The sequence below is a fragment of the Anastrepha ludens genome, chromosome 4 (genome assembly GCF_028408465.1).
Source record: "Anastrepha ludens isolate Willacy chromosome 4, idAnaLude1.1, whole genome shotgun sequence".
NCBI classification, from domain to species: domain Eukaryota; kingdom Metazoa; phylum Arthropoda; class Insecta; order Diptera; family Tephritidae; genus Anastrepha; species Anastrepha ludens.
Genome location: NC_071500.1, coordinates 53610878 through 53628900, shown reverse-complemented (window position 1 = coordinate 53628900; position 18023 = coordinate 53610878). Strand labels below are relative to the sequence as shown.

The 18023-nt window shown below is 34.4% G+C and overlaps 1 protein-coding gene across 1 annotated transcript in view; it reads right to left on the bottom strand.

Annotated features, from left to right (window-relative positions):
- LOC128862374 (EGFR adapter protein) overlaps positions 1-14466 on the bottom strand; it is a 50011-nt gene extending 35545 nt beyond the window's left edge. Inside the window, exons 1-2 of the mRNA XM_054100954.1 lie at positions 13760-14466; positions 2002-2107 (exon numbers count right to left, since the gene is read on the bottom strand). Coding sequence (XP_053956929.1) covers positions 2002-2107; positions 13760-14265 — 612 coding nt within the window. The 5' untranslated portion in view covers positions 14266-14466. The remainder of the gene's footprint in view (positions 1-2001; positions 2108-13759) is intronic.
- Between the last annotated feature and the right edge of the window lie 3557 nt (positions 14467-18023).

The following is an 18023-nucleotide window of genomic DNA, read 5'->3' as shown; positions in this document are numbered from 1 at the left end:
GACTAGTACACATAGCTGGCAGCATCTATTGACAAACAGCGGGAACTTAGTTGCGTACTTAATAATAAAATTAAATATAATTTAATATTTTTTGTTCGACATTTTTGCGAAAACTGATTTATTTGTTTCCTTTTTTGTTGGATTTTTCAGGATAAACATATTTCGAACGAAAATAAAATGCAGTTGAAACCCAAAAATGATTTGTGTGTGCGAAAAAAATGGTTTGGCATTTTTGAAAAACACCCCAACTCTTTTCATATTTCCCCAAATTTTTTTCATATTTCTTTCATTAAGAGTTCAGTAATATCTGAAAATGTAACACTGGGATTCCCACAACTTTTCCAGTCATATGAAAAAATATATCCGAAAGAAAATCGTTTGTACAAATTCAAGGTACTAATTCCTACATATGTGTAAACTCTCCGGGTGTGCCACAGGGGAGTATTCTTTGTCCTATTTTATTTTCCCTTTTAATAAGCGGCATTGGGGTCTGTTTTAACTATTGTAGGTTATTACTCTGTGCTGGTGGTCTGAAAATGTTTAGTGAAGTAATCGGATGCTTCTTTAGTACAGCATGATTTAAACAAACTCGTCTCTTGGAGTGTGTACAATAAGCTTTTACTTAATATAAAGAAATGTTTTCATGTCACATTTGCAAAACCTCTAAATGTTGTTCCTTAATCTGCCAATTGTTGTTCTGTTTAAAGTTAAAGAGTTTTCTGATTTAGGCGTGACATTTCGCTCTAGTTTTGTATTCGTAAATCATGTTAGTCAGATATTGCCGAAGACTTATGCTAATTTACAATAGCATTTCTGAGACGCTATGCAAGGGAATAACGAGCGAAATGAACGTAACGTTCAATCAATCCAACACAAAAAAAAAAAGTGCGTATAGCTTAGTACACAATAGATGTAAAATTTCAGAGAAAGAAAGAGGGAGAGACGCGAGAGAGAATGAGAGAGAGAGAGAGAGAGAGAGAGAGTGAGAAAGAATATGTATCTAAATAAATTCACAACATTTGCAGGGAATACAAATAGACAAAATTTACAACAAACGGAGAAGGGCCGACCGGTGTACGTAAACGCCGCACACAATCGTATTATTAATATTCCACATCGATTAGCCAATATTGTATCATAGAATAAAAGCCTGCCTGTACATTGTTACCAAGTGGAAAATAACTTTCCAAATTTTCCAATAAATTCCGTCTGGCTATGCCAGTTTTCGTTCTGGAAGTGATGACCGTAATTTTTTTTTTTTTTTTTCATCAATAGTATTTCCCAAAAGGCGAAGCAAATAATTTATAGACATCCCGTGTAATTAAAAACAATAACAATGATCTACTCATCAGCAGCAAGCGACCTTATATTCACACCGAGTCCTTGTGCTTTTATAAATAAAATACTAAACGAGCCCAAAATCGAAGCTCAAATTGCCTCTTCTTCCAAAGCTACAAAATAACTTTCTCAAACTACTTTTTGGCTCTTCACAGCGTAAGTAAACATTTTCGATGGCAGAGTGAGCTTAAGAATCACTTTCGTTGTCATGTCTGACTGCACCTTAATGCTGGCGTGACAACCAAATGCGCCGGAACCCCGCGTAGTCACCCTTATCAACGTCAATATCACATAAAATATGCAAAAATAATAGCGAAAAAGCAAAACTTTTGCAATTTACTACCTTTTTTGTTTTTTAGTTTTTTGATTTCTATATGGTGGCGTGTTTCGGTGATATACTAGTGCTAGTATTTTTATATACGCATATATGCATTGGTGTGCTATTTTACATCAGCTGTCAATATTTTTTCAATAAGAAATGCGACCCCCTTATTGCTTGCCTCGTTTTGTTTTGTTTGAGTGATTTGTATTTTCCATAGACATTTTGTATTGTTTCTCTCCTTTCAGTTCCAGCTCATACCGACCACATCACTGAACTACAAACATATTCAATAGACGAGTGCGCATATAAGCTATACATTTTTGAAAAGTGTCTGTACTTACCAACGGCGGTTTGTCGGCCAAACGCTTGCAATTATTCAGCTCTGTGGGTGAGTTGTCTTCGTCCGAGCTGGGTGGTATATGTACGGCTTTCTCGTTGTCATTGCAGCTATATTATCATTATCGAGTATGAAAGGACATGCAATAAAAAGTAAAAAGGGGAGAAGAAATATATGAAGCAGACCGTTAGTAATAGAAAATTGTACATATGTATGTACATATATACGTTGAAGGAAGTAGAATATTGTATTGAATATAAGAAAATTTTGTTGACTTCTAGTGACTAAGTATAATGGCGCAGTTAAATATTTATAGTGAAGTTTTGCCAGTATTGAGATGGGGGTCATGGGTGTGGGTTTGCGGCCGGATTGTGTGCAGGAAATTGCGTAAATGTTTGTGGTGTGTAGTTTCCTGTTTTGGCTGTCATCGTGGTGGTTGTGCACGCATGTGTCTGGGTCGTCTGCATAGCCAAAGTCTGCGCTTAAAAAGTGCATAAGTGTTTTCGGTGTCCTTACGCTGGTTTGTTTTCTGTTTTGTTTTGTTTGATTTAGCATTTGAAGATAATCGAAATTGACAACTGCAGTCAATAAACTTCAAAGCACATGTGCAATATATACACTTATATTATATATACATATGTAAGTTGTGGGTTTGTGGGCTGCTGCATGTACGCTTTTGTAGTTTCTGCGATTATTTATGTATGTGCATATATTTGCTCGCAATGAGGGTTGCATTGGAATTTGTGTCTCATATATTTTTTTATTGTATGATGGTGTTTAGTTCTGTTTACTGCAGCTTTGTGTTGTTATTTGTATGGTATTATGTGAGCGTTTAAGAATTGCATTTACATATCGCACCCTAAATACAAAAGGGTCACAACTCAAAATGTACTTCTGCTCAAATATGAACGAGACGTTATCAATAAAACGGTCCGCGGATGACATATGGCAAAAATAAATTTTTTGTTTTTTGGTAGGACTGTTACAAGCTTACATGGCAAATTTCAGCGTGATATGTCATATAGTTTGTTTTCTGTGTTACTGTAAACAAGTCAAGCTCGAGTGTGGAAAATTTTGAGTTGTGCCCCTTTTGTATTTAGGGTGCGATATGTGGTAAGTCGTTTAATTCAATCTATCCTGCATTAAAAGTCAGCAAAAATGTTTGTTAAAAAGGGGAGAGAGCAGTTCTAAGTTTGGTGGTAATAATTTTGGTGGATTAATGCACGATTCCTAGAATATATATTTTTATATATACATGTGCGTGATATTTTCCCCTTACTGCTGCAGAACTCGAAGTATATGTTATAAAATTCTATCCAAGATCAACTGAAAATGAAAGAATGGGCGAAAAATTTCATCAAGATCGGAGCTATTGCCAAAATTGGGACTTTTCATCATAAAAGCAAAGAAGGTAAAAAATAGTTCTGAAATTGAATTGAGATAATCTGTTTCCCAGTTCTTTTCCAATATAGGCGAGTATTTACATGGTACAGATATAATGAAATTACTCTCAAAATAACAAAATGGTATTGAATGAAACGGCACAAATTTTACCTAATAATAATGAAACGTATTTTACTTATTATTATTATTATTGTTACTACTTGAAGTCGCTTCAAATGATAGCCAATGTTGTCTACTTTTCGCTTTCGTCTTAATAAGAGTTCATGAGAGAGATTCGTCAATTTTTAAAAACTTTTCATAAAGACTACGGCTAAAGTGCCCGCCGTTTTTTCTAATAGCAGTTGCCCCTAGGGAGGCAATGGCAAACTTCCGAGTGTATTTCTGCCATGTAAAAGCTCTTCTCAAAAAACCATTTGTCATTCGAATTCGGCTTAACCTGTACTAGGTCCCTCCGTTTGTGGAACAACATCACGATGCTCGCCACAAAAAAAAGGAGGAGCTTGGCCAAACACCCAAATATATAAGTAACGTCGCCAAGATCATTTAGGGCGTCCCCTGCTGCGCGATCTTTGGGACTTCCAGTCCAGTGTCATTCTACTTATGTCGGTCGCTGACTTGGGTATTGTATATCCAATCCATTTCCATTTCCGCTGCCGTATTTCAGTGCCTACTAGTCTCTGTCTGCTTCGATCAAGGATTTGCTCGATTAAAATCCAGTTGTCAGGTCACCAGGACGGTTCTAAGGTATCGGATGACCAAATGTTTGCAACTTCCATGCCGCAAATACAGACCCCTAAAACGTTTCACATCCATTCAGTAAGGATTTAAAATTTGTAGCATCACCAGCTTGGAAAACCAGTTCCTTTTGAGGCTTGCAAAGACTGCCTTGGTTTTTTTTTTTGGTTCTGACACCAATACCGTATTTTGCTTCACCTTCAGTATGATTTGGCTTCCAAGATAGATAATCTGTTGACGTTTTCAATGGGTAAACGATAAAATTGTGAACCTTTTATAGAGTAAGAGTCCATGGATTTCATTTCCCTGGCATTGACTCACAGTCCTACATTTTTGGCTTGAAAGCTTTAGCAATGGGTTTATTTTTACTACATCTATGTTCTTTTAAGCAGATTATGTAAAAATATTCCTTTTATTAATCACAACAGAAAATTTACAACATTTTTGATCACAATTCACTCTGCAAGACAGCTTTATGTCAATGCTGCTCGTATCTGGACTTCAGTTCTAAGTAAGAACAACTTGAAGAATATTCTTTATTCATTCTTTCATTAACTTTTACATAATATTGTCGTATCGTATATCCTAGTCTAATGTCTATCCTATATTGTATCTTGTCTTGTTATGCTTTCTACTTGATTTATGGATATTTACGTACATTTTGTTAATAAACTATTTAAACTAAATTAAATTAAAAGTATACAAATATCTCCTTTTAAAATTAATAAATTTAAACTAAGTCTAATGCTATAGGGGCTGATAGAATCTAAAACTCATTCGAATAGTTATCCAGGATATAAGAGAGCATCTTGCAAATGTAATAAACTATTGTTTTACCAGTTCATGTTTCCCAGCAGTCCGGAAAAGATAAATACTATTTATGCTAGGGGCTACAGACCTACAAAAGCTCTGCAAAGGCTTGTGAAACTTGATGGCCACGCAAATTTCTTCATTTGTGCAACAGAACCGTTTACTCTCCTCACTACAATCTCGCTTCAAGCATATCGCACCCTAAATACAAAAGGATCACAACTCAAAATGTACCTTCTGCTCAAATATGTATTAACGAGACGTTATCAATAAAACGGTCCGCGGATGACATATGGCAAAAATAATTTTTTTGTTTTTTGGTAGGACTGTTATAATCTTGTGTGGAAATTTTTAAGTTGTGACCCTTTTGTATTTAGGGTGCGATATGTATTTGCTCGCCAGCAATGGCTAAAATACTGGATGATATTAGAATTAAGTGACATGCCACATTTTTGCTTACTTGACTTTTCAAAAACATTTGACGCAGGGGATCACAATTTGTTGTGTTCGAAGATGAAACATTATTTCTACTTCAAATGTAGTATGGTGAAATTCACGGCCAGCTATCTTGGAGTTAGAACGCAGACGGTTAAGACAAGCGTATTAACATATCATCCTAGAACTGAGCGCACTGGTATTTAAAAGGGTATATCCTTGGTGAACTTCTATTCCGCCTCTTTGTCAATGATAATTTTACCGTTTGATGATATATAATTGTAGTTGTCCAGTCATATTAGTCTCGTTGAGGATTTACTATATGTTTCAAAATATACAACGATTTGCTTGATATTTTTGTGCCTAGGCTAATGATACCTCTTCTATGTTTGAATGCGTCGAAGTTATTTGTATTATCTATATGTAATAGTGTAGCGTATGTTGATAACGCCTCTAAATTGCGGATAGGTATCAGTTTCCTTAGTTTTACGGATAAGGTAAAGAATCTGACCATATAAATAGGGATGTGAGAAGTACAGGTTGAGAGTTTCTACCAATTATGTTAAAACGATACTCAAATTAGTTTTTCAAGTAATTATGCCACTCATTGTCTACTCTGAGGTTTTATATAGCGAATTGTATTCAATAACATACCAGAAATTTAATGTAGCGTTTAATAATGCAACGCGTCATGAATGACTGGTAGATACGAGCATATCTCTGCCTGGCGAGCAAAGGTACAAAGTACTACTACTTGTCTTGAAAATTATCTGTCTGCTGAAAATTGCATATTTATGTGGAAACTTAATGTTAGAGAAGTTGATACCAGCAAAATCTCGAAGACACAACAGTTTCACAATCGCTCCAAAATATAATTAAACAACATTACCTAGATTATTTTTCATTAACGCTGTTAGAGTGTGGGACTCATTACCTGACACTGTGAAGAGTGTATTTAATTAATTTAACTACTTTCATAAAAATATCTATCATTCGAAGTTGATGCAAAATTGAAGAACTACATCAAAGCACTTGCAAATTTAATAAGAAGCTCATTCAAAAACCTGGTAAAGGGCATAAGTGCCAATTAAATAACCCCTGTAGGTTTTCAACATGTGCGCTAGGATAGCTATAGTATACACCGGACATCTTTGTAATATCGGATGTTTCTTTAATAGCTTGTGAACATAAAATGATAATACAAAACAGAAATATTGCTTGAATGATTTTTTTCCATTATAATCTGGCATATAATTTAATGGCATTTATTCTGATATTTGAATACTTTTTTGGTACTTATCTCAATAAATCTAAATAATCAATCCAAATGAGCCCAACAAGCTAAAATGCTTCGCAAGCGATGATCAATTGGCTTCAATTCTTGCACGAGCTATATTTTATAGGCACCTAAGCCAAGATCCTTAGGTAAAATTTTCCACGAAGACGAAGGACAGATGCCAACTGGTTGTTTTCCAACAATTCGCTCTATGAACTTCGCGAACGGATTTATTTATTTAAAATTAAATTTCCACAATTTGGACGCGTGTTTCTGACGTTAAACGATTCATGATGATCTGCCAAACCTTACTGAACAGAAATGCTACTCTCAGCTGTCAAACCATAGTTATCGATATTACCAGCTGTTAGGCTATATAATAACGAAGTGAAACACGTATTCTTCTTCCAAGAACTTTATTTCAACTCCCAGTTTAACAAAAACTCTTCTTAACCTAAAGCTTAACTAATATTTAACATTTAATGAGAATGGGAGAAAGTAAAACTAGCAATGAATGTAGGAATGCATGTTGTGTGTATGTTGAGTGTTTGTTGAGTGCGTGAGTAAGCGTGTGGGGGGTGTAGAGTGTGAGAAAGTATGTAAAACAGTTGTTGGTTTAAATAACAGTTAGCATAAGTAATTAAATATAAGAGTAAGATTAAGTTAGAATTAAGAGTAGGTATAATATAGGAATAGGGTGATCATGTAACTAAGTATAGTAGTATGTAACATTATAATATAACTCCTCCACCCTTAAGTTATTTGCTACCACGCAAATAAGTACCTAATAAATTTACAAAAATAGAATTATTTTGAAGTGCATATTTGTTTTTGTTTACGCACGTAATTTCTGTCTTTTTTTTTCTTATTTTTATTTTTATTTTTTTTTTCTTTAGGTGAATAAATGCAAGATCAATTTGAACTATCATTGGTAAACCTGTATTTTCTTTTCTATTGACTCTTATAATATTTAGTTTTTCGGTTATTGGAAGTATCGACAACATAATTGCCTTGACGATCATGACTTTCAAGTTTCTTATACTTCGGCTGAGCTTTCTCTATTTGCCTATTGACGACTATGTTTTCCAACTGCTCCCCTTCACAGTTTCTATCCACATTTAATTTATTAATTTTTTGTATTTTACGCTTTTCATATTCGTTACTCAAATTTTCTATTTCTTCTTTACTAAAATTTTTAATTATAAAATCAATTGGTCTTTTTTTCGTACTTGAGTGTATAGTTCTATTATAAGTTTCAAAAATTTTGAATAATTTTTCTTCCAAGGTTAATGTTGTATTACTTTTATCTGCTTTTAATATTCGTAGATGCTCATTGAGTGTGCCATGTAACCTCTCAATGTCTGAGTTTCCGGTTTTAAGATATGGTGTCGTTGTGTGCGTATCAAACTCCTGTTCTTTTAAAAACAATTTAACTGCGCTATGAAGTATGCAACGATCGTTGTCAAATATAAGTTTATTCATTTTGCCTAAAAATAAAATTCGCTCTTTTAAAGCTGCTAAAATTGATATCCAATTTCGATCATTCAATTTGTGAAATGTCGCATACTTAGAAAATTTATCTATTGTGGTTAAATAAAATGTATTTCTGCAGGGAAACCATATGTCAATATGAACTATATCGTTAAAGTGTGATGGACTTTCAGAAATTTGGTATGGAATTTTGATAAGATTTCTGTCATGTTTAGCAATATTACATATAGAGCAATTATTTATAAAAATCGTTATTATTTTATATAGTTTAGGGTAAAAGTATTTATTTTTTAGTTCTGAATATACTTCCTGTATTCCCCTATGGTTATTTCGAATATGTTCTTTTTCTATTATTGTTAACATGTCATTTTTATCCGTAACTTCTATTAAAACAACGTTTGATTTGTACAAAGTAAGATTATTATTCTCAAAAAAATTTACGTATATATACTGGAACTTTATAAATAGTTCATTATCATCACAAAAAATGCACATAATTCCCTTGTTTATCAAGACTTTTTCCATGATATCTTTTAAATTCGAGTTTTTCGTTACTACTATATGAGTCTGACACTTTTTGTTAACGATTTTTATAAAAAACTGTTCACGTTGACCGTAACTGAGATATATCTGATTTTTGTAATAATTAATGCTTTTTTCTGTTATAAATATATATTTTGAATTATCCCCAAGAGCACTGTGTGCTGCTTCTATAGACATTGAATCCAAATTATCACACTTTTCATCATCAATTTCCATTTTACTGCCTTCAATATTATTGTACAAATTAGCTACTTCACTATTTTTATTATACTGCTCAAAATATCTGCTTAATGTATCTGCCACGTTATTATCTTTTCCCTTAATATACGTTATTTCAAAATCGTATTCATTTAGAAGTATTTTCCATCTTTGTAATTTCATATTAGGCTCCTTTAGATTGTGAAGCCAAATAAGCGGTTTATGATCCGTTTGGATGATGAACTTTCGTCCATATAAATAAGTTCTAAAATGCTTTACAGCCCATACCATAGCCAGAGCTTCTTTCTCTATAGTTGAATATCTTATCTCATGATCACATAAAGTGCGAGATGCATAGCATATAGGGTGATTTTTTTGGCTTAGTACCGCGCCAATAGCGAACTGAGATGCATCAGTTGTAAGCACAAATTTTTTACCAAAATCTGGTGGCTGTAAGACAGGTTCATTGGTAATTAGAGTTTTTAATGTATTAAAAGCTTTTAAAAAATCTATATTTTTAAAATCCAATATTGCGTTTGCCTTCAGAAATCGAACCATTGGGTAAGCTAGTTTTGCGTAGTCCCGTATAAATTTTCTATAATATCCTGTCATACCAAGGAATTGTTTTATTTCTTTTACACTAGTTGGGGGTTTCATATTATTAATCGCCGTTATTTTCGAAGGATCCGGTTTTATACCGTCTTCAGATACAATGTGTCCCAGAAATTTTGTTGTGAAGCCAGCAAATTGACATTTGTTAAATTGAATTTTTAAATTCGACGCTCGTAGAGTATTAAATATTTTCTTAATTGAGACTATATGCTCGTCAAAACTAGTTGAAAATATAAGTATGTCGTCTAAGTAAACAACACAAATTTTATTTATATATTCCCTTAAAACATAATTAATTAACCTCTGAAAGGTGGCAGGTGCTGTCTTAAGGCCAAAGGGCATACGGGTGAATTCATAATGGCCATCTGCCGTTGAGAAAGCCGTTTTTGCTCTATCATTAGGGTGTACTTCAATTTGGTGAAATCCCTTTGCTAGGTCAATTGTGCTGAAGTAGCAACATTTTCCCAATTTGTCGAATATGTCTTGCATATTCGGAATTGGGAACTTATCATCGACTGTTTGATCATTGAGCTTCCGGTAATCAATGACAACTCGCCATTGCGGTGCCCCATCTCTATTCGCCTTTTTGGGTACAACCCATAAAGGTGAATTATATGGGCTATTACTTGGTACAATTATTTTTTGAGCTAGCATATCACGAATTTGCCGATCTACTTCCGATCGATGTATTACCGGATACCTATAAAGTTTACTGTACACTGGGATATAAGTTTTTGTTATTATTCTGTGTTGAATTTCTTTGGTAAAGGGCAAGCTTTCTCCTTCTTTGTAAAATATATCCTGATATTCGTTTAAAAGTGTACTTAGTATTTCCTTGTCTCTTATATTTAAATGTTTAGCAAAAATATCATTGGAGGATTTATCTATTCTATCTTCATAAGTAAGTATTTCTAAGTTTCCATTTTTTAAATATTCATTTTCTAAAATCTCTTCTTCTTTATTAAAATATATAGGTATAGTTGCTTCATCGGTTTTTAGTTTTCTATTTTGATAATCGATTATTGTATTTAAAAAAAGTAAAATATTGTTTCCTATAATACCATCGAAATATTTATGAAATGAGTATTCCAGAAAGCTCACACAAGTATTGGGTTTTTTAAATTCTTTAAATAAAGGTATAGAATATTGCTTACTCGTATAGACAGTTCTTCCCAAAACTTTTAATACGCGAATGATTGGCTTAACAGCATACTTAGGGTTGCATACTTCAGGATTTATTATGCTATACTCTGCCCCTGTATCAATTATAAACCTAAGCTTTCTAATATGCGTATCAATCACTATATAGGGTAATTTCTTTTCCCGGGATATTGAAAATTTTGAAAACTCTCGTTAACACCTAACTCCATTGGTTCAACTGATGTATTTTTATAATTTTGGTTACTGTAAGGAATCCTATTTGTATCAATATAATTTGTTGTTTGAAAATTGTTTTCTGGTTGCCGGCCTGTTTGTCTGCTATACCTATTACTAAACATCGGCTGTGATGAAAAATTTTGACTATCGTTTGCATGACGCTGCTGGAATGTTGTATTGTTGTTGTAAGGTTATCCACTGTTGTTCTTGCTAAAATTTTGTCCATTATATTTGTTATAGTAAGATTTACTGTCATTACTGTTGTAGTTTTGCCTACTACTATTACGAAATTGTCTATCATTATTGTTGTTGAAATTTTGTAATACTATTTTTATTATTATTTTGTTGAAAATTTGAATGGCTGCATGTTGTATGTGTAACATGATCACAGTATTTTTTATTGTTATATTTCAGATACCCATTGGATTTTATTATATCATACGCGTCTTTTAAATTTTTCGGATTCCTGCTCACAATAATACTCCTAACAGGCTCCGGTAATCCATATTTGAAAGAATTGAGAGCAATTCTGCCATTACTTTCAGAATTAATTTCTAAGAAATTGTTATTACTAAAATACAGAGCATTATTTAAGCGACATAATAAAGCATTTAGATTATTATAAAAATTTTCTATAGTTGAATCACACCGACAAGATCTTATTTTATCAATTAACTCATCAACAGATTTTTGTTCGCCGTGATTATCAACTAAAATTTTCTTTATTTCTGGCCAGGTATCTACATTGCCATTAATTAGAATTGATCTTCTTGCACTTCCAATTACTTTGTCTTTAATATTACCCATAAGCAAAATTTTAAACTCTATAGGGAACGATTCTAATATGGGTATCATTAAATCAATTCTTTGTACAAAACTTAAAAGAGCATCTGCATTTCCATCATAGCTTGGTATACTACTTAAATTTGTAGAAATAATCTTAAATTTAGTGTTTACATCTAAGTTATCCATTTTATATTTATACTTATTTTATATACGTTTGTCCCTTATTTATTTCCTTTTTTTTAATCTTAATGTTTTTTTTTTTTCTTCACAAAAGTATATGTGTAAGTAAGTAAGTATATGTACGTATATTTATTTATACGAGTATGTACATATATATGTAGGTATGCACCTTTCTAATTTTTTTTTTTTTTCACTATAGCACAACTTACTTTATGGTATATCTGCGAATATGTACATATGTATATATGTAACTCTCTGTTGATTTGAAAATCTACGCCGAATGACGCCTGTTGCTTTCCTTTTTCTTCAACCACTGCCCTCGCTGATATGTTCTCCGATGCCGCCGCTGCTGCTTTCTCGCTGCTTTGTTGGTTTTGGAGTTGTAGTTGGCTTTATTTTATTCCAGTCTCTCACTTTGAATTGACTTCAAGGTGACCTTTAATTGACTTCAAGGTTTTATTTTCCAGCATTTCAATAATAGGAACTTGAAATTGTTTTATTAAAAAGTAAGTTCAGAACTGAAATTGTTTTTTTTAAATACGCAATAAATAAACTCTTTTATTAATATTTTTTTAAGTTCAGATTATTTAGTGCTTTTAGAATTATTTGCCACCAATTTTTATTAATTTATTTTTTTGTACCGAATGTTTGTTTTAATTTATTGATTGCGCCACAAATTCTACTTTTAATAATTTTTTAATTTTTGCCGTGCCTTTTAGGCTTTTGACCGACTGCGCCAATAACGAAGTGAAACACGTATTCTTCTTCCAAGAACTTTATTTCAACTCCCAGTTTAACAAAAACTCTTCTTAACCTAAAGCTTAACTAATATTTAACATTTAATGAGAATGGGAGAAAGTAAAACTAGCAATGAATGTAGGAATGCATGTTGTGTGTATGTTGAGTGTTTGTTGAGTGCGTGAGTAAGCGTGTGGGGGGTGTAGAGTGTGAGAAAGTATGTAAAACAGTTGTTGGTTTAAATAACAGTTAGCATAAGTAATTAAATATAAGAGTAAGATTAAGTTAGAATTAAGAGTAGGTATAATATAGGAATAGGGTGATCATGTAACTAAGTATAGTAGTATGTAACATTATAATATAACTATATGATTAAATAGTACGCTGAAATCGGTAAAAATTAAAATATGTTCATCTGACCACGAAAAGAATGTAATCATCAGTGATCAGGCTCTGGTTAATCAGCTTTGTGGACAAACGCCATTGATGGAGTTTTAGTTACAAAGAGCCACGGCAAATTCATCAGTTGCCCCTGCATGCCGAAAAAGGCATATTTTAATGTAGATTTTAGTTCGGTTCTTTAAAGATGCACACCGATATTGGACGATTGTATTGACATTTAACTCTATTGGTAGTTCGAGAGTTACGTCACCTACATGGCGGCGCCATTCGCAGGCCACCGATATCGTCTGACCTAACGATCTTAATCAAATACTCTACAGTACCTATACAGAGTAAAATGTGGAGAATAACTTTATACTGCTTGCATTACGTCATACCTATACATCACCCTCTTGTTTATCAAAAATATTCTGTCTGAAGGGATTAAAAGAACAAAAAACTTTTGTTATACAAGTATTTTCAGCTTACATCCATATAGTTTTGGCTGGTTACCACCCATACTTCATGAATCCCTCGATTATTTCAAAATCTTTCAAACAATTTACCCTTGGAACTTACATTTCTGCCACGTTTGCTACATTCATTGCATTTTATGTTCAGGACACGTGTCACGACAATTCATTCGCTTAGCAGGCCATACTTTAGCATTTGTGCTTTAATATTCTACGCTTTACTTGTACTTATATATAATACGCGGAATATCTTTGTCTACTACTTGTAATAACAAAAAAGATAAAATAAAAGAAATAATATCAAATATTTTCGCGCTACTCACTTCAAATTCGCTTGCGTGAATAAATGCAACGGCCGTCGACTGCGCCCCACTGAGCCGTGCAGCTGCAAGTGAGTGGGTGGATTATGTCTTCCACCCAAAGTGGAAATGCCGTTGTAGTGATTGCCAATAGCTTTGCCAACTGTATTCATATTTGTACTTGAATTCGAGATGCCCTGAGTGTTGTGGAGATTATTCGCATTCCTTTTCCGTTGTAGGGTTTTTGATGCCGACGACGTACTCGATGATGTGGACGACGAGCGGAAGCGTGAACCCGTCAGCACAGCAGCTAAATTGGCGGCGATGCGATTGTCGAAGCGATTAAAGTAGCTGCCATTGTCGACACTCGGCTGATTGCTGTTGCTATTCTGATTGTTGCTGTTCGCCGTTGTTGGCGAAACTGTGGTTGACCGCATTGCTGTTGTTGTATGCGCTGCTGCGGTATTGGTGGCAACACTATCTGGCGTTGTATTGCTATTACGCTCATAATCTAAATTATTGTTAATCATTTTGAATGAATTTACGCGGCGATTATGCGGTTATCCTTGCCAAGCGAAGGACACCTGCGGTGATTTTGCTCTTTTTTGTTTCTTTGGTTTCGTTTTTGGTTTGGAACTGTCGTTTGGCCACAGTTTTCACTTTTCGCTATTCACTTTATATCTTACACATATATTTTTTGTACATATTTTTTGAACTGATTTATATATTTTGGTATGCTGGTTGAAAAAATTAAATTATTATCGTATTTATGGATTTAACCGTTAACTACCAGTGGGTGGTATTTGAGTCTCTACTGATACCCTGTTATTTTTTCTTTCTTTTCATCCCTGGCTACTGTTGAAACCACATTTTATGCCACATTACCACAGTTAATTCATGCGTAAACTGACAACAGCGTACACATTAAATCCCCAACAAAAAACAATGGAACGCATCCAAGGGCAACCAAAGCGTTGAGCCGGAAGGAAACAAGCGTTGGCAAACCGCAAAAATCACAAACAACAATGGCAATGAGGCATTACGTCACATCGATAGCAAAGCCAATGCAATGCACAAGGGTAGCAACAGAATAAAGGCAAAAAACCAAACAACAATAACGTTTTTGTGCAATAAATGTGGACCTGGAGATTAGCAGGAATGAAAAGCATAAATGCACTGAGTACGAAAGAGTGTAGAAGTGCTCCTTAAGGGGGGGGGGGGGGTAAGTTGCAAGTTCAGTGAGAAGTAGGAAAAGGTAAAAAGTGTGTGGTAGCAAATATACGAGTTATTGGCTTTATATTTAAACATATACGAGTACTACATATTTTATTTTAAGAACAAGTTTAATGGTGGAATATGGGAATAAACTGGTACAAACAAAATTAAACTTAGATGTCACTTCATGATACTTCAAGAGTTTCTCAATGCAGCCACCTAGGCTAAATTTTGTACCTGCTATTCGTTCTTTCGTTATAAGATCTTCAAATATGTTAGGACGTTGATTAAAAACAATTTGGTTCGGGGATTAGTATAAGTTCAATGCGTTTTTATATTTTCCTTATTTTACAACGATTTGTTCGTTGTTTGGCAAATGGTATGTATTCATTCGATAGAAATCTTTGTGCTCTACAAAACTACAATATTTTAATTGTATTTTTAAGGATTTTGTAGATTTTTTATTAGTTTTGAGGCTTAGAAATGGAATACTCAGGAGGCAAAATCAACACTCTCGACACCTGCTCTTCTTTGCTTTTTATCGAGAGCAAAAAGCTGACGAAGCAGCCCGGAACATTTGCAACGTGTGTGGAGAAGTTGTCATAGGTGAGTCTATTTCACGGAAATGTTTTGTAAAGTTCAAAAATGGCGACTTCGACGTCGATGGCACGCCTCACAGCGGATGGCATTCTGAGTTCGATGAAGAATGTCTGAAATCACTTTTGAAGGAGAACGGTCGCCAAACCATCGTTGGTCGTGAATTGGCGGAAAAAAAGAACTGCGGTCATAAAACAATTCTTAATCACCTTCATTCAATGGCATTTACCGAAAAATTGAGAGTCCTAGTGGCTCACGAGCTCAATGAAAAAAAAAAAAGAAAGTCGCCTTTGAATTGCTTCTGAGCACCTCGCCCGCCATCGAGCAACACGCGGTCATTAACAGCGCTTTTTATACAGAATCACCACAGGAGATGAGAAATAGTGGCAATACATCAATATGAAGCAAAGAAAGGAGTGGGTGGTTCCGGGAAAAACGCCAAAGACGAGAGCCCAGGAGGATCTTCATCCAACGAAGATCATAATATGTGTTTGGTAGGACTGGGTTATACTCGAGAAGAATACTACTGTTAACAAGTAGCTCTACATTGCCCAGCTACACCTCGCGAATGAGGCTACTCGACTGAAAAGGCTTAACCGATATGGTAGAACCATACTCCTTCACGACGACACCAGGCCCCATGTTGCATAAATCGTCAAAGTTGCACTTAAAGAGCTCGAGCTAGAGGTCCTTCAGCATCAGCCATATTCTCCGGATCTTGTCAAATTTACAGCTACGGAGCAATGTTAAAAAGTGCACGTAATGGGGCCCTCCCCTTTATTTCTACTAAAAACTTCCTGGTGACAATACGATGCAAATTGAGAAAAATATATTCAGAATTTTGCTAAGTTTTACTGCAAAATACATACATACATTGAATATGCAGAGGTCAATTGACCCCAGTTTATTTCATCTAGAGCTCTTATAACAGAGCGCTCAAGACGATAGAATTGTTTTTCCCTTGATTTTCACTTTAATTTTTGTATTTAAATGAATGTATGGCGGGTAGTTATAACGCGAATGGACTGAAATTCCTTACGCTTATTTATACGATGTCGCATTCGGCAATAGCTATATACTTAATCAAAATTATGGTATTTTTAGAGACACAAGTACTTAGATATAAACTCATTTTTCCAAATTTTTTTTTATTTTTTCCATGTTCTATGGAATACAACTTTTACATTTACAGTTGATGTATTTATGTGGAAAGCTAATTTTACTTCGAATGATTGAATAAATCATGCTAGGTGGTAATACGAGGTGTGTTCATAAAGTATCGCGAATTTTGAATTTTCGCAGGTTACGTATATTCGAATTTCATTTTTTTTTTTGTCGCGATATGTTGGTACTCATGTCTCTCACTCATGCCGACGAGTTCGGCTAAATTTCGACCAAAAGCAGCATCGCATGGACAGTGTTAATGAGATGTTGGTCTCTGTCCGCGCCCACCCAAATTTGCTCTAGAGGGTCATAACTGGTGACGAATCGTGGGTTTTTGGTTATGACGTGGAAATCAAAGCTCAATCATCTCAATGGAAGCTGAATCGGTCGAATGTAAAAGTTTTGCTTACCGTTTTCTTCGACTGCATCATGAGTTCTTGCGACAGAGTAAAATGGTCAATAAGGAATATTACCTGCAAGTTATGCGCAATTTGCGCGAAACAATCCGCCAGAAACGCCCGGATTTGTGGAAGAACAAAAAATGGCTCTGGAATCACTATAACGCCCCAGCTCACACTAATGATGCCACAGCCACCATATTCCCCAGGTCTGGCCCCCTGTGAATTTTTCTTGTTCCCGAAACAGAAGAGGCCCATGAAAGGACGACGGTACGATTAACGAGATAAAGACAGCATCGGGGGAGGAGCTGAACAAGATAAAAAAAAAGATTTTTTGAAGTGCTTCGAAGATTGGAAAAAACGTTGGTACAAGTGCATAATATCTCATGGGGATTATTTTGAAGGGAACAAAATAGATATTAAGAATAAATCAATAATTTTTGAAAAAACACAAAATTCGCGATACTTTTTGAACAGACCTCGTATATGATACAGGCGGTGACTAAAGAAAAAACGATTTTTCAAAATTAAGATACCCTTAAGAGATGATACGAACTGCAGATAAGGCATTAACTCACTTGAATATGACGTTGAATTGGCCTATAATAGAATTAGAGAGTTGAATTCAGAAGTGTTAGGCTTCACAAGATTATCGTAACAAAAGAATGGCTCTGCGCATAGAATTGGCTACATACGTCGACTGAAACCTACCAAAGCATCTCTATGCACTTTTGACCAAAAATTCCAAGGGCATATGTAGATATAAGTATAGAAATATGTAGGTTAGAAAAATGTCGTTACAAAATGTAGGCATGTTGGAATGTATGCCCAAAAATAGCTTATGATTAATTGTTAATTGTTCAAGGAAAACTATATATCTTAGTGAAGAAGAATGGGTTATATTATTGACACTC